The following is an 18,384-nucleotide window of genomic DNA, read 5'->3' as shown; positions in this document are numbered from 1 at the left end:
ACCTTGGTTTGATACTTCTTTGGGTGGAGCATCCAAATCACATTTACAATACATTTCTTACATGAATTGTATTTGAGTATTTGTGTTTTTTTATACTTTTTTATACAACTTTACAACCTGAGTAAAGACTTTTATACAATATATAGGGGAAGTTTTAAACATACCGTGAAGGTTTGTTCTGACAAGACATTCCTGGGTCAAATTAGACAGATGAATGTAGGTTATCTTTCCAATTGTCTTAAAGATATAGTGAAGAAATTAAAATGTTTAAAACACCTTTTGAAAAATTAAGATCACTTTGCTCATAACCAGTAAAAAGTCACTGAAAGTCACTTTTTTTTTTTGCTTGAATGCTTTTGCAGCTGGTAATGTTTACTTTGGAAACCTCATGGAAGTTTTGCTCCTGCAGGCCAGGAAACATCGCTAGCACTAGGGCCATGTGGGACCTCTCCTTTAAAAGGAAAAAAGTTAGCGTTTTTTTCACAGCCCATTGTAAGCAATCAGGCAAATAGAAGCTTGCTGTTGTGCAGTGAACAGGCACTTCTTTCAAGAAGGAGGAGAGCAATGCTTACTCTACTGACAGAAGAGCTAGCAGACCGGCAAGAAGTCAGGACATATTCTCATTGCACCAGCGGATGGTTACACCAACAGCGGATCTTTTAAAGTGAACTTCTACTCGTCTGGGTGTGATTGCTTCTGAATGCAAATTCAAGCTCCTTTATTGCTGGCAAACAAGAAGCAACAGATGCACTCGACCACAGGCTTACTTCCCAACCCTGCGTTTATCTCAACACGCACGCCAAAGCAGTGCCTACGGGAGGAGGATACACATGCTTTATTGACAGAAGAACAAGTGGTTTGAGTTTGAGCTGGTGACTGACAAGATTTTCTATCATTCCATTTTCCATGCTTTTTTTCTTTTGGGTAAACCCCTGAATTTCTTGAGCAAGTATGATGTCTGTTGCTGTGGTATGTGTGATGTTTTTTCTAGTGGGCTCAGGGGAGGCTCAGGTTGCTTCACAAACTCAGGGGCAAAGCCAGAGTCAGGGTCAAGAGCAGGACAGTTCTGCTACCCCTTGGAGACAGGTAATACAGTGGGAAAACAATGGACAGGTGTTTAGCCTGCTGAACAGTGAGGCTGAATATGTCCCTGCTGGGGCTGGAGACCAAGAAAGAGCTCCCAGGGTAATTTTGTCAGATCCCCGTCCTTCTCGCAGACGTCAAGGAGGCAATCTCCGTAGACAGGCTCCACCAAGGGGATCATCCGAAACTGTCCGTGGGCAGGCCAGGCATCCTTTTGGCTTTGGACAAGTGCCCGATAACTGGAGACAAACCACAGGCAGCACAGGAAGTAGCCAGTTCCATGGTTCCTCAAGCAGTCATCGCCGTCAATCATCTTCATCCTTTTCTTCATCTTCATATAATATACCATCCTACCCACAATATCCACTTCCCCAACAGCCCCCCTTCCAGCCTTTTGATGGGAGTTTTCCAGATGGTCCAGTCAGAAACTACGAGCCACCTTTTCAGCCTGCCCCAGGTCCCGGATACGGTGGAGGAACATATGGAACTGGACAAGGGTATACTGCAGGTGGATATGGAGGAGGTCTGGGCCCAGTGTTCCCAGGTTCTCCATCTGAACTTCCCGAGAACGGTTACTATTATTACCAGTCATATGGCTATGGGCCCAATCCAGTGGTACCTGCAGGTGCTGCCCAACAACCATTTGCGGACGGTCTAGATCACAGATATACCCATAGCCTCTTTAACGAAGAATCTGCCCCTGTCAACCCTGTCCCTGATGCCAACCAAGCCCTTCCAGTTGTGATGGGTAGAACAGGAACTGCTGGGCAACCAGCGGTCAGAAGTCCACAATATGAACAGTTTCCTCCTTTTGGAAGACCCCGGCCTCCCTTCTTGCAGCCCTTTCCTCAAGGCAGGACCTCTCCAAACTCTGCCCCGGAGAACCCTGGTACCAATGTTGGCAATGTGTATCGAGGATCCCAAAGAGGTATGGTATAGTTTCATTTAGTTAATTATTTAATTCATGAAGTGATTTTGTAAGCACATTGGGCAAGTATAGACACTAATTTACATTCATTTAGATTATTTTTTGATTAAATCCTGAAACATTGTTATGTTGTTAAAAGAAACAGGGTTGAAGCTGTCTTGTACAGATGTGCTGAAAGTATTTCTGTGTCAAAGGAAAAAAAAGATGAAACACTCAACATGTGATGTCAGTCGTTGCTGTGCATAATAATATGATTATCCAGAATCTGCACCTCTACCCCTGTCAGCACACAGTCATGTTTTTCTTACATACTTTTTTAAACCTGATGTAATAAAAATTAAACGGCTAGTTCAAGGTAAATACTTTTTTTGCAACTGCGAAGAACACATAGCGGATACGAAGTTCATCTTCTCCTGCCAATGATGTTATTGAAACCAGGTGTTGCACGAAGCCTGTGAACATGCAGCAAGCAGACACAAAAACCGCTCTGTTTTTGGAGGGGGAGTTTAAAGTTGCAAGCAGGTTGACTGGTTCATGAGGCATTTCAATTTTGGTAATGGTTGTGGTGACCTCATTTAAGGGCCGTGTGTCAAGGGGTGTTGGTGGCTAAGTCTTGGGCATGAGTGAGAGGGACAAGAGAGGGAGAAACAGTTCTGCTTGAAACCCTGAAAGGAGGGAGAGTGGAAAGTCCCTGTAACACATGGGGTCCATTTCTTCAGAACAGGAAATCAAATAAATATTTAGTCAGGGTACTTGGAGGAGAAAAATGAGGAGTATGAAAGCATGTAGTATGCTCTCCTAAAATCTATGTTTTTTTGACAAAGCAGTCAGCTTCTGCAAATCTTTAAGCTTGCAATCAGATTCTTCTCAATTAATGGAATGAAGAATTTTCTCTTGAGATTGGTAGAGATTAATAAATAAAGATAGATTTGAGATTAGAAAAAAACAACAACATGGGTGTTTGAGCTCTGAGTGCCGGGGGCTACGTGCACACTGAGTAGGAAGGAGATTGTGACCTCCAATGAGATTCACAAACTCTTCAATGCTGGTTTATAATTTTTGTTTCTCACTGCAATCTGTTTTCCTGCACAGCAGCCTCTCTGGTGTGCTGTGTGCTTTCCAACCATGGTTCATTAGACACTTTAGAGCTGTGAGCCATTTCTAGCATACAGCACAAAAAGCCATCATGTGCATAAATGCCTTAGTGCTTTCAGTAATCACTGCAATATAGATTCTGCCGTTAAGAGCTGTTGAAAAACAGACATCTTTATTGCGCTGGTTCACAGCAAGGCATCACATGTTTTACAGTCATGTTATACCTATTGCAATCTAGAATTGTACCGTTTTATTTAGAAATTACACAGAGAAAAACTTGATTTACAAGGGTTTATTAGTGTTGTGCAATTTTACCTATTTGATTATGAATATTATAATTATAATTAGATATTATGTTTAATAATATATTATTCTAGTCAAAGGTAAGTAGCAACAAAAAATGTTTCCAAATGGCTACCAGCCTTGAATGATTATAATTAGCAAGTGTGCTTATCAATTAACAAGTATTAGCCTTATGTACGATAAAAGATGGGTGCTTAAAGCAGTCGTGGAACTAAGTTAGGTTAGTCACCAGTAAATGTTAATAACCTTAATATATAATTGCAATTGGAATCACTAATCATTAACCACAAGCAAAGGAAAAATGTCTCTATGTATATTGTGTTTTTATCTGAAAAGGGATGATTCGGTAACTGTTAGAGGCAATTCGATCACTGATATATGTAAGAACAACAGATGACTTCCTTTAAACTAGATAAAATGTATTAAACCAAAAATTCCCTGTTACAGTAATTATTCTGTTTAATAGTAACACTACTTGAACATACTACAGAAATCAAACAATGCATAACATAAAAGAAGAAAGCAAAAATAAACAAACAGCCGTGATGAAACTTGGAGGTAGCAGTTTTTAGGTAATTAAGCCTTACTTAATTAAACATTGAATAATAAACATTAAACTGCAGCACATGTAACGCAAATAGCAATGCAATGGTTTTGGCAAATGCTTAATAGAGTAATGTGATGGCCCTTCAACTCTAGGGTAAGCTAGTCAAATTGTCCCGAACCATTCTTGGTTCAGAAACAAATGGTTGAAGCCAGAGCAGAACAAGATGGATTCTCGTGTGTTTGTGAATGCACAAATACTACGAGAATTCATCTTGCAGGCAAGATTAGTCCAAGATGGCGGAGTTCAGACAATGAGCTACAGCTTACAATGATTAGCCCAGGCGGGCTCAAATTGTGACACTAAGACAATGAATGAGCTTCAAATATCACAATGTAAAGGCATTCAACAGACAGTTCAAATAACGTCTTCTGGTGTAAAACATCTACATCAAACCTACTTCTAAATAACACCCCTGCCCAGGCTCAGTATCGAGTATCCAGATCTAGAAAATAAATGAAAGGATTTCTTTCTTTCTGGTGCTTCCCGGTGGGAGATTAGTCCACTCAGTAATGCGGCTGGCAAAAGAGGCCAGCGGCTCCTTGCAACTTCTCGCCGGGTTCAGCAGCAGGTTAGAGGTGCGTTGGCTCACCTGGTCTGAGAGGATAAGCAGTTGTGGTAGCGGTCGTTGTGATCTGCTTGGCCAAAGCAGAAAAGATGTTACCTCATCTGTCAAAGGAAAAGGGTGGGGGGGGCTTGTTCATCTTCTGGACCTTCTCTGTCAATCCCACAACTGTGTTAAAGGGAGACCTCACAGAGTGGTCTGGTGGCTCCAAGCTTAAAGGCTCCTAAGCTTTTCTACAAAGAATAAGGGGTGATGGGCTGCTTTTGTGCAGCAAAAACGTTGATCATCAGGTCCACCCTGAGTTTGTAATAGTGTTTGAAAATTGAAAGTAATGTTAAAGATGCAGCAAAATAAAAAGATTGTCACCAAACCTGAATCACAAAGTTATAAAATAAATAACTGGATAGATAAGCACTTAAACATAAAGTTATTAATGTTTGTAATTTTACAGAACCACATCTTCACAGCTTGAAAGGTTGTTTTGTTTAGGAATTAGCCTAATGATATTTTTAACTTAACGTATCTGAGCAAGGGACACAACAAGTGGTGTCCTTTAAAGATGAACAGAAACAAACTAAAGATCAGCTTCAGGGAAAGCTTGCATTACCATAAACTGTGAAATACAGAATCTCCGTAATATTGGTATGTTTGGATACCCCTGTATGTCTTATCGACTGTAAAACTGTCATAAAATGTAAAATGACCTGTGAAACGTTTTCACACGGCCAGAAAACTGCTTGTTGTTGCAACCAAATCCTATGGAATTCTGTGAGAGTAGGGAGTAGCAAGATGGCGGCCGGTGACTTCAGTTTTTCAGGCAAATCAGCAATCCAGTGTGTAATAGAGATCAGTGGAAAGGACGGGCTGGGTTTTGTTTTGGTCTTCAGACAGTGCTCAAGCACAACCTAAAAGTGCAAATTTTGTATTTATTTATTTTATTTTGTTAGTTTTTTTTATTCACTTTTTTTACTGCAGCTTTTGCTAAGTTTTTAAATGCAAGGCATCCATATTGGATTCTGAAGTTGGGATTGTTAAAACACCTCTCATTTCCAGCTTCAAATTCCGATTTCAAGAAAACTTTCTATTAACGTCCCATCATTTTTATTTTAGAGATTTCCACTTCTTAGTAAAAAAGGATTAACCTTGCCTGCAAGATGAATTCTCGTGGTATTTGTGTGTTAATTGAAAATAAACATGGCAGCGCAGGAGGATGCATGCACATCTGTTTTGTCAGAATCTGCAATTTCATATGTTAAGCACAGCAAGAAGTGCCTTGACTAGCTTACCTTCTTTTCTTCATCTGCTGCTTACGTTTTAATTTGATATTGTCATTGGCCAAAACAAACCTTTGCTAGGTGGGCACTAGGCGTTGCTTCACCCAATCAGACTGGAGAGGTCTGCTGAATGTCCCTCCTTTCCCCAAACGGATTCAATGGGGCAGCAGTTCCAGATTGATAATGTGTGCAGAACAGAGAGTGTTAGACATTATCACGCTGGCTGGCCAGGTTAAAAATTTACTACATGATTAAATTACACTCTTCAACCAACCATGCCAGCGCATAAGAACATTTCTACAAAGTTATTTATAATAAGTTTTTCTTGCACACTACAACAAACTGAAAAAGACAAAGTCCTGTTGTACTGCATTATATAATGTCAGCATGCTGAGAAAACACTGTCTTAGTAGTATGTTACTGCCTAAATATAATATTTAAATTTATTTCAGTATTAATTATGTGTTAGGAGCTTAAAGTACAAAAGTCATTCCATAAAGTAGGATGTGCATTTCTATGAGGCTTGTTTGTCAGATGAAATGTACCTTTAGAAAAAAACAACCTTTGAGTCAGTATTAAATATACTTTTCATTAACCCCCCCCCCTCCCCTTTCTCCATAAAAAATCTTACTTTTTTATTGGTCTGATGCAATATTCTAATTTTAATCGCTGCATTTTGATTAGCTGGAGGTGGGAAAAAAAACATTAACAGGAATATTGGCTTTTAAACATCATAAGTCTGTGTTAATCTATCTAATGTGTTTTCCTTAGTGAATTGAGTTAGTAAAATAAATTAACGTTTCAAAACTATTCTAAATTATTGACAATGTACTTTGAGTAAATATGTCCATTAAGGGTCAGACTGCTTATTAGAAAATGCACTAATGTTCAAAAAAGGTCTATTAAGATTTGTGGCCAGATTTTCTTTAAAATAGAAAAAAGTGTCAAAGTTTTCCATCTCTAGGAATGTGTCTGCCATATGCTAGTTGGTGCAAAATTGTCAGTCGATGAACACTGACCTTTCCCTCTAAATCAAACCATCCCCTTGTACATCAGTACTAGCTCAGAAGAACTGAAAATGGCAAAATCACAAACTCAAATACTTTCATATTAAACTAACACTGTCCCTTACCTTAAAATAGCAGGGAGAAATAAATCAAAACAGAAAAGCATAAATTTGTTATTGACTACCAGCTAACAGGATTTAGAAAAAAATCAAGGATGCAAAAACGGACAACTCGTGTTATTTTTTTTTTTGTCTTCTCATATGAGACTGAAATCCCAGCCATAAACCCTGGCAAGACTTCTTTTCTCTGTGACCCACTTGGAGTATAATGGGTGGTTTTGTCACTTGCCGTCGAAGGCTGATCAGCTTTTGCTCCTCAATACACTTTATACGCCGGAAAGAGACACACTTTCATATTTCAAAAGATTAGAGGACAGAGAACAAAGCCTTCTGAAGGAGAAGAGAAAAAAAGTTGGATTGAGAGTGATGCTTGGAATCCTCAGTGCTTCACACTGGTTTACAGTGTTTACATGGCCTGCTCCAGGAAGCTTCCCCGTGCCCTATATGTCAGCCTCAGATAGACATGTCAGATTGGCAGTTTACACAGAGCCTCCAGTGGGAGAGGTTGCATTTAAAGTTGCAGCTGAGGGAGGAAGATTCACCTAGGTGTGAAATACCAGGCAAATGTATCAGGAAGTTTGCTTTCTGTTTTTTTTTCACCTTGTTTCTCTTAAGCAGACAAAATAGATACTGACCTAATTGTCAGTGAGAGGTTGAGCAAGTTCACATTAAACCATGTCTGGCCTATGTAAGTCAAACACAGAAGTCTGATAAGGCCTGTCAGAGATCTTGTTGGCATGGCCTTTTTAGGCAATGTTAAGGGCATGCAGACATTTTCGCTGACAAGACCTGGTTTTTAAAACCCATACCACTCTATCACTTAGGCATGAGCAGGTTACCAGTATCAACACATACCAAGGTTTAGAAAAGTTGTGCTTTCTGAACCATTAAAAGTATTAGTTAATTCTGTTCCTTAAAGCTATTTGATTGAGATGCCAGAGAAAGTATTGGTTTGATCAGATTTCTTCTCCGGGTTTATGGAGCACAGATCTACCAGCATTCCCCTTATACCACCTGTTAAAACAAAGACTAATTTGTCTGATTTGAAATATTTCTGGTCATGACAAATGCAGACATCCATGGTGTGGAAACTGAAGGAAAGCCCCCCTGCCTGGTATTAAGGTCACACAAAATTGTGGCCGGGCTTCTGGAGCAGGTAGCCTAACCAGCTAATATATACTTGGTATACTTAGATTATACTATATGTAGAGTAAACACACACACACACACACACACACACACACACACACACACACACACACACACACACACACACACACACACACACACACACACACACACACATAGTCATGTTTATCTTTAGTCAACAAATCCAAATGAAAATAAATGCAAATAGGGTATACATAAAATATATGAACATCAAAAACCTTCAAACCCATTCAATTAATTAGAATATTATTGAAAAGTTCCTTTATTTCAGAAACTAATGCACTTAGTGAAACAAAGATTATTTAGAAACAGACTGATGTTTTGGAGCCTTTAATTCTGCTCTGATTATTTTCATCTTATAGCTAATTAAAATACAACCTTTAAAATTGGAATATTACATCATTCTAATTTATTAAATATGACTTCATCTTATTTTAACAGCAGCAGGTATCTTGTTGTTTAAAATAATGTGTAATATTTGTTTTGAATAACAGCAATGCCTTTTTTTCTGTACATCAAGGTAAACTGTGATATTTTTAACAAGGTAGAGATTAAGCAATTTTCTCCCTAATCAGAAACTACACAATGCAAGTGAAACTTGTATGAGTTCATTATCAGCCTTTTTCCTTTTCATTTTTGAGTAATTATGCAAACACAGACCTGAATGAAGCCTTCAAGGTCTCTCTTAATCAGCAACCTATACTTAATGGCTTGAACCAAAAAAGTGTCCTATTAAAAAGTGATGATAAAATTCGGAATGGCAGAATAATAAGGCTCTGATTCTCCCTGATGTGACCCAGACCTGAACTGTGGGTCCTGTTACTTCATTTTTTGCCCTTCACACCCTCAGTCAGCACCAGCATATTTCACAGATCACAAAAGATGACGACCAACATGCTAAAAGCACACTGACAGTACTGACCTTAACATCACTTTTGATATACTTGGAATGATAATAACAGCCCACGGAGTAAATTTGGCAGGTTAAATAACTTCAACTATTTTAGGCCTACCGTAATTTACTCTTTCTGCTTTATACAGAAGCTTGAGCAGAAATGGGAATAATCTGTTGCAGTGTTGAATGTGTGAAAATGTAAGTCGAGCAATTTTCTTTTTCATTATTTCAGGTTTGCCTGACCTGGTTCCTGATCCGAACTATGTCCAGGCTTCAACATATATCCAGAGAGCGCACATGTACTCTCTCCGCTGTGCTGCGGAGGAAAAATGCCTGTCAAGGTAATGCAAAGTCAGAAGGAGTTTCATTGGAAACGCTAAACAGGGATGCTATAACTTGCTTTTTTTCCTCCCCAAAGAAATTTGGTTACATCATGATCTCGGTACTTAAAACACAGATTGAAACATTTTTTGCTCACTTGGAAATGTGCCAGTTTTTAATTTAAACCCATGGAATTATTGTGAGTATGTGTACAATGAGCAAGACTGGCAGACACTGTTAGTGTTATATATTAAAATCTAAAATAAACATTCATTGCATTCTTTACACTTTGCTGTAATCAAAAAACCAGAGCATTACAGCCCAACAGACCTTTTAATGAGCCATTGTTAAAGGTAATCTGGTGAGCTCTTACTCCATACTTCCTGGAGGATTTCCTCTAAAAGATAGGCCTAATGGAGCTTTTTTCCCTGTGCCGTGCAGTCTAACCATGACAGCTTCATAGCATGTTGCTCTGGTGACTTTCCTGGCCACTCCATTACAGTGTGAATTTCTGTTGACTTCTAGTTCTTTGAACATTGCATACAAAGTTCGGAAGTTTGCCTGGTATCGTATCCTGTTGTTGGATGAAATTTGTATAGCATAGGGTGGCAAGATCATGTGATACCCTAACTTCTTTAAGCTTCTTCTCACTGTGTGAAAAAAATGTCCCATTTTGCCAACTACAAAGCACATCCAAACCAGTATGCTGCCATTACCAGGTCTGACTGAACAAATTAAGCACTGTTCTAACATCTTAAAATTAGTACCACATCCCACCTTGTTCTCCGGTTGGATCCCAGAACTCTAAACGTGGACTCTTCAGTCCACACCAGGTTTTATTTTTTCATACTTCTGGAGCTGGTGTCTATCCTCTCTTGGAATTTTAATTAAGCATACAATTATTTATACACTCCCTAAAAGCTGAGTTAACTACATATAAACAAAAGTAGTCTTCAAGCATATTCAGTTAAAAGAGCTACTGAGACAAATGAACTAAGAGCACAAGATTAGTAAACTAAGTCCTTCTCTTTTAGGGGTGAAGGCTACCCTTAGTTTAATGTCTCTGTGTTGGTGGAAACCATCCCCTTTGTCATGTTGGGGGTGGTGTAAGTACCCAGACATAGACACAGCGTGGTGACGATCGATCGCTTTTTAAAACAAGAGAATTTACAGCTGTAATCCAGGAAGTTAAAGGCACAGCGTAACAGGAAGGCTAGAAGAACGATCCAAAATGAAAGCAGATGACTCAGCAGTGGGAAGAGGGAACGAGGGAGTATATATACACAGGGGTAGAGTGGAGAGATGAGTCAGAAGACAGGTGAAGTAATCAGATGGATAATGGGTGACAGCTGAGAGCAATGAAGGCAGGGAGCTGGGATAGAGGGAGAACAATAGACAGAGAATAAAGGATGGAAACACAGGAAGAAATCCAACAGAATGACACAGAATTAACCAACATAATCCACTAATTAAATCCACAGGTTAAAAACAAACACCAAAGGATAATAAACTAAAAAGAAACGACCAAGGAACTTGAAGAACTTAGTCCAAAACAAACACCTGGAGATTGTCAGACCCAGGCCTGGGTCCTTTGACTGCTCCTGCAGCAGGAATACTGCTGAAGTGTATTGTCCCTAAGGCTGTTCAGTTATCTGTTTTCCTTTTAGAGGCACACCCATCCCTCAAAGCTCTTTATATCTTCTCTGAGTCTGCTGCAATCGCCCACAGATGGGCTGTTGTAATTTGCCATCCACTCCAGTGTCAACAACAGTCGCACAATAAATGGCTTATATCTTCAGTGGTTGTGAACTCTAGGATATGCCTCCTTTTTCTCACAAAAAAAGTGATTCACACCACAGAATATGTATATTCTGTTTTTGTCTTCATGTTGTTTTTGGAGAGATATGATCTGTAAAATAAGTAGTTTAATAGGGATACTTCTGCCTCATTGTTTTCCAGTTCGGCCTGCTATGCTTCGAATTTGTTTATTAGAAAAAGAAAAGCAGACATTCTTCCAGCAGGAAGCTGGACATGTTCCCTTATCGGATTTCTTTTTTCCATGCATGTGTACATCCTTTAGCTCTGCCTACAGCCCTGAGACCACTGACTATGATGTAAGGGTCCTGCTTCGATTTCCACAGAGGGTGAAGAATAAAGGCACAGCCGACTTCATGCCCAACAGGCCTCGTCATACCTGGGAATGGCACAGCTGTCATCAGTAAGTCCTTAAACCTCATCAGAGCTGTAACATCCTTTATTTTGTCAGCCACTGTATATGTATGCAACAGTATAGAACTCTTCACCAGCTTATAACATTTTTGTTAACATGATATTATTTTTACTTATGTATGTATTGCAAAGCATTACATTGCCTGAAATGTCTGAAATGTTTAATTGCAAAACTTCATAGCGGTTGATGGTTAATTGTATCCACATCAAAGGTTGGATTTGGACTTTTTTGGTTTTCCTTTTTTGATCAAAGCAGTTCAGTTTATTGAATTATACACTACCTTGGTCTTTACGTTTGCTTGATCTGCCAATGTCTTTTCCAGCAGATAGTTTTCTGGTTTTCAATAAGTCTCACATGGAACACTACTGTTAATAATCTGTGAAGCAATCCTGATGAACTATAGAATAAAAACTATAGAAGGTTTATATGATCTGGTTGTTACAAGATGGCAGGTATCCCCCCTGGAGATGGACTGATAAGAATAGCCACAAGCTTTCCTTTTACTGTTTTAGCTCCTTTCTTTGTATTCAAACTGAAATTAACTGCAGTGTACGACAGATAGCATTGGTCAAGTTAATTATTTTCAAGAACGAGTTTGCAGCTCAAGTGAAAACTAAATCAACTGATATTTATAGTGCACACATTCTAAACTAAAAATCACACTCACAGTATGAACTAGTTCTATACAAGGCCTAACCACATTAGCCAGTTAGGTTATCAATCATGTCATCTTTTAGCATTTCCAAACAGGCCTTTGCAAAGTTATTTATATGTTTTTATATCACTCCTGTTCTCTCTCCTCACACAGACTGTGTCTTAATATAGCCCAATTCCAAAAGGGTGCACCTGATAAACTATATTTAACAAGATGTTCATGTTGTTCATGTTCATGTTCATCATTTATTCCAGAGGTAAAAATGTTGACTATCTATTGCACAAATTTCCATCCATTGTCTGCTGACCAAAAAAACCCTTTATCAGTAAAACAATGAAAGGACAATAGGCACAATTTCATACTAGTTTATAATTATTTTTCTTTCTTTTATATTCTTTATCTTCATTTTGTGTTTTTTCTGCAGCAAATGTCTGCCTTAAAATTAACTATTCATTATCTAAACTTAATGGAAAAAATTAGCAGTATGAAATCAAATTTCTTAATTATTCTGAATTTACACAAGGCTATCAATATGCGGCACACCAAAGTAACATGCAGTTCAATACATGTTTGCGAATAACATTTTGGTTTAATGCATGGTAAAACGAAAGCGCATCTTTCAAGGCTTCAGGGTTTGTGTACATCTTTCATATGTATGGTTCTAAACTCTCATTTACATGGTCCTAAAATAATTGAAATCAAATGCAGAAACATACACAGCAGACTGTATTGTTTGTAATGAAACAGAAAATGTGTGTGCAAGAAGCAACCAATTATCCATTAGCTTGTGCAACAAGTCTCTTCCACCATTATGGAGTCATATTGGCCTACTGGCAAACAGAGGGTTAAGTCGGAGGCAAGCGGACTTTCATTTTTTGTTAAACTGTGGTGGTGGTCAAACACCACCACAGTTTACATTGCCTGAATCCACACTGATTTGATAAATATATATTATAGGGTTAGATGTAAGAACAATATAGTAAAATATAGTAAAAATACTGTAAGCTATTTAGTTTTTCTAAATTTAAATACAATATTGTCACACGGACGTGGCCATGTTTACGCTGCAATGCATTCTGGTTAAATGATGTATGCTAGGTCCTTTACTGCTAGCTCCGTCCAGCCGAAACAGCAATGAGTGATGTTTAACCTTTTCAGTTTGAACTGGCATGCATTGAAATTAATGACAAAGTAGTGATAGTAATAGTAAAACGATGAATGACACGTACCGTTCGTAAGACTGTGTGATTCCGGCAAGTAGTTCTCTGTGTCTGGTGTCAGGTCCAATAACACTTGCTTAGGATCTACTCATTGTGGTCTTTGGTTCGTCACCTGTTTAGGGTCTGTTCTACCGACAGCAGGGGCAGTACTTTCTTTATTTAAAAGGGTGTCCAGTGTTACCTGTCTCTGATATTCTCCTAATGTCTGTCACTCACAAAAAGGAGGGGTTTAGGCGCTATATGGATAAAAATAGTCAGCATGACAGCTGGTTTTAGCTTGCAAGAGTAACAGCCATCTGTTGTCATCAATTTTGTTGGTAAAAATGACTCAAAGTCTTCTGGAGAGAGGTGTTCAAAGCACAAATGTGAGCCCATTGGAATTTGTCTTCTTTTAACAGCTTTTTCCCATAGCGCTTTTCTTTTATTCATGAGGAAAGCGACCTCCATGTGTGAAAAATATAACAAAGGACATACAATTTTTTTAAGTAAATATGAGTTTTTACATATCACAAACAGCAATTTTTATGTTCATAGGAAAATGATAACATATTTAGCTCATCATGTTCAACTAATCGTGGATCCCTTTAAGGCACTGGAACGGTAACTGTACCACATTTAATGTGTACCCGGTGTAAGTGTTCATGAGACGATTGAGGGTCTGTCATCTCCCCCTACTGTCTCTGGCTGGGAAATCACACTGTCTCGCTGTTCACATTTTTGCGGTAGCACAAACAGCTTTATGGCAGGCCTTTGGCATCAACAGCCACATGCTCCTCGCTGCACAACTCAGAGGTAATCATAGAACACTTTTGGATTCATGAGGTTTATGACATGGCGGAGCCAGAAAAAAAAAGCAAAGAGAGTCTTTGTCCGAAGTGGAAAGGAAAACAAAACGTGAATCATTGTGATATTGTCTTCCAGCTGCTTTGAGAGTGACCGTGCGCTATAGCTGTGGAGTGCAGGGAGTGCGGAGGGCAGTCAGTGTTTATGACTGCTATTTACAAAAGGTCCTGTAGGCGGCGCACCACTCAAAAATTACTCAGAGCTGCTTTAACACACCCCACATTCACAAATGTAAGCAAATTTTAAAAAGCCCTGCAGGTGTTATTTTCCTGCATGTACAATAAAATTTCTTAAAAATAAAGGGGAACTTCATGAAATATGAACTCGTGATAATCCTAAATGAAACAGACTCAGTAGTAGCTATGCTTACATCCACAAAATTCCTTGATGGTATTCAAATGTATTTGAATAAAAAAAATAACCCAAATACATTGTTTATATGGACACAATTAATTAATCAGATTATGATGTACGTTTACATGCACCAGGCTTTATTCACAATACAAGCACTGTGACATGTGCAGAGTCCTCAAATGTCCCTTAAAACGTTTATCATTCCCTGTATTAAAAAAAAAACAATTGTTATAGATTGTCATTTGCTGTTCTGATTGTTTGTCTGTTAGAATCCAAACTCAAATTCCTTGTTTCAAAAAAAAGGTCCAGTTTCTGTCCCCATTGTCCCATATATTATCCAGTAATGATGACTGCCTTCAGTGTTCAACAGTACAATGTTATACATGCTGTGTTTTAGTATCCCTTTCCTTACTGTTATCTCTTTACCATGAGATTATTTTGATCTTTGTGAACTCTTTGCAAACTATGGTTTTAGCTAAAGTGCACCCTTTGAGCACCTTTCAGGAATTCCTACTAGAAGAGGTGAACTTTAAATCAGGTTAATCAGATTCACTGCAACTGATGGCATGTGTGAACTCAAGATGACTGAAGGCTCAAGTTAAATCAGAAGGTGTTTCAGTATTACTTTAATAGTGTGCACTCTTGCAGCTGCAATCAGGTTATTGGAGCTTTTAATATTTGATATACCTCTCCCTCTAACAGGCTGAATTTTACATGAAAACCTGATCTGATTTCTTAAGTCTCAAAATCTAAAACTGGACAGTAAATACAATGGCGCTATGATTAGACGTTCCATTTGTAAATCTCACTGCGACTCCATACTCTCAACCTAACATGTATTTTACCATTTTGCTACAGAGACACCTTTTTCCTGACATTATATACTTTATAGAGAGACTTTCATCCAAAAGAATCAGTCTCTGATGCAGCGTACAGGCTCTCTTTTACTGTTCTCATCTTAGTGGAATGTTGACTGGCCGATAGGAGGCTGGCAATGTTGTTGCTGTCTGACAGCAGTCTACATGTACACAGTGGTTCCCAGGAGGCAGCGAGCCAAGGCAATTATTCCAATGGCTGTGTGATCAAAACATAAATCAATGCATTTCTTCCTGTCAATCTATCACACCAGATCAAAAGGCTGTTAAAGTATGGTGGTGCGGATGTGGGTTTCTGGGACAGAGCGTTTGGTTACAAAAAAAAAATCTGTTTTAGGGAGAGAAAAGCTCCAGCCCAGATTCTTACAATAAACTTTGTTGCCCTACATTTTTGTCAAATAAGCTGTGTATTTGACAGTGTTGCGTTTCACTGCATTCACCCCAATCTTTCGCACTATAGTAGAAAAACTTGGGAATGAAGCAGCAAACTCCTAAATGTTGAGGGTTGTGAAATGCTGGAACTGTACTTTTTTTTTAATCAACAATTTTTTTTTTGTATTGTGCCTATGGCTCATTTAAGTAACAGTGGAAATCATGGGCAATTTTTATTAGTGTCATTTTTGTGAAGTTGCAAATATATCTCCTGAAGTGTATGTTGTATCTAATTTGCGCTTTCATTAACACAGTCTTGTTTGTGCTGGTGTTTGGGTGTAAGTCTTGCATTCACATTTCTGATAGCAAATGTCAGGGCATGGTGAAATAAGGAACATGTTATGTTTTTGCCAGTGTTTCAAATGATCAGAAATAAACTTTAAAACATCCTCTTGTGTTTGGTGTAACACAAGTGGAAGATACCTTGCAACCATTAATACATACTGGAATTCTTTGTAAAATACATTTACAAGCCGTTCTTTGAGACCCTGTGTTCCCTGCCAACACTACATTCTCAGTGGGTTACACAGCCAGTAAGGGGATCCAGGATTCCAGTGAAGCTGGGGACCCGTCCAAGCATCTTATCGTCTAGCACCTCCTGCTCTCTCTCTCTCTCTCTCTCTCTCTCTCTCTCTCTCTCTCTCTCTCTCTCTCTCTCTCTCTCTCTCTCTATCTCTATCTCTCTCTCCCCACATATGTTAAAGATAATCATTTCAAGACTACCTTTGAAATGAATTGAAATTTCCAGAACACAAACGACAATTGTATTCCAGCCTTTAAGGCTTTCACATACACTCAGAAAAGTTTTTGAATTACTATATCCTATGTGCCTTCCATTTTGTACAAGCTCTTGCAAAAGTATTCATACATTTTATTGTTTTCACGTTTTATCATGTTACAACCACAAACTACAGAGCAATTTATTGGGATTTACGTAATTCATCAGCACAGTCGTGCAATATTGTAAAGTGGTAGGGAAAGTGATAGAAGGTTTGTAAAAGATTTACACATAAAAACATGAACAGTGTGACTTGCATAGGTCAATAATCTGCACAAGTATCTTTCTCTTTCATCAAATATGTAAGTATTCTGAGAATACATCAACTATTTATGGCAGAGCATTTAGAGATTTAGATCTTTGATTATTCTTTTTCGCAAAATTTCTCAAGTTGACCTCTCCCTGGGCTGCCAACTTATCGTGGTGGAGGGGTTTGAGTGTCCCAATGACCTTAAGAGCTATGCTGTCAGGGGCTTTATGCCCCTGGTAGGGTCACCCAAGGCAGACAGGTCCTAGGTGACGGACCAGACAAAGAGCAGTCCAAAACCGCCTTATGATGAGTACGATTAATGGACGTCATGTTCCCTCGCCCAGACGCACCGGGGCCCCACTCTGGAGTCAGGCCTGGAGGTGGAGCACGTTGGCGAGCACCTGGTGACCGGGCTTTTGCCCATGGAGCCCGGCCGGGCACAGCCCGTAGAGGAAACATGGGTCCCCCTTCCCATGGGCTCACCACCTGGGGCCAAAGGGGTCGAGTGCATTGTACAAGGGGTGGCAGTCGAGGGCGGAGACCTTGGCGATCCGATCCTTGGCTGCATAAAACTGGCTCTTGGGACATGGAATGTCACCTCTCAGGTGGGGAAGGAACCTGAGCTAGTGCACGAGATTGAGATGTTCCAACTAGGGCAGCTGTAGCTACTAACATAGCTCACCACAGTCAGGGTGTGAATGTGTGTGTGAATGTGTGAATGACTGAACTGTAGTGTAAAGTGCTTTGGAGGTCGTCAAGACTAGTTAAAGCGCTATACAAGTACAAGCCATTTACCATGGCTCTGGCTCTGGAACCAGTCTTCTTGAGAGTTGCCCTTGGGGAGAGGCGTCGAGCAGGAGTGGGCATACTTGTTGCCCCTCATCTTGGTGCTTGTATGTTGGGGGTTTACCCCGGTGAACGAGAGGGTAGTCTCTCTCCACATACGTGTGGGGGGACGGGTTCCGACTGTTGTACCTAACAGCCGTTCAAATTACCCACCCTTTTTGGAGTCCTTAGAGGGGGTACTGGAGAGTGCCCCTCCTGGGGATTCCCCTCGTTCTTCTGCGGGGACTTCAAGGCTCACGTGGGCAATGACAGTAAGACCTAGAGGGACGTGGTTAGGAGGAATGGCCCACCTGATCTGAACTCGGGTGGTGTTCTGTTGTTGGACTTCTGTGCTGTCATGGATTGTCCATAACGAACACCATGTTCAAGCATAAGGGTGTCCATATGTGCTCTTGGCACCAGGACACCCTAGGCTGTAGTTCAATGATCGACTTTGTTGTTGTTTCATCTGACCTGCGGCCACATGTCTTGGACACTCGGGTGAAGAAAGGGGTGGAGCTCTCCACCGACCACTACCTGGTGGTGAGCTGACTCCAA

General features: G+C 39.6%; 1 protein-coding gene across 1 annotated transcript in view; it reads left to right on the top strand.

The window, feature by feature from the left end:
* Nucleotides 1–489: 489 nt before the first annotated feature.
* Nucleotides 490–18,384, top strand: part of loxl1 (lysyl oxidase-like 1) — a 31,254-nt gene continuing 13,359 nt past the window's right edge. Inside the window, exons 1-3 of the mRNA XM_012850899.3 lie at nt 490–2,011; nt 9,276–9,384; nt 11,445–11,582. Coding sequence (XP_012706353.2) covers nt 952–2,011; nt 9,276–9,384; nt 11,445–11,582 — 1,307 coding nt within the window. The 5' untranslated portion in view covers nt 490–951. The remainder of the gene's footprint in view (nt 2,012–9,275; nt 9,385–11,444; nt 11,583–18,384) is intronic.

This window comes from Fundulus heteroclitus, unplaced genomic scaffold, assembly GCF_011125445.2.
Source record: "Fundulus heteroclitus isolate FHET01 unplaced genomic scaffold, MU-UCD_Fhet_4.1 scaffold_112, whole genome shotgun sequence".
Lineage (NCBI taxonomy): Eukaryota > Metazoa > Chordata > Actinopteri > Cyprinodontiformes > Fundulidae > Fundulus > Fundulus heteroclitus.
Note: the sequence above shows the minus strand (reverse complement) of the source record. Positions and strands in the feature narration are given on the sequence as shown.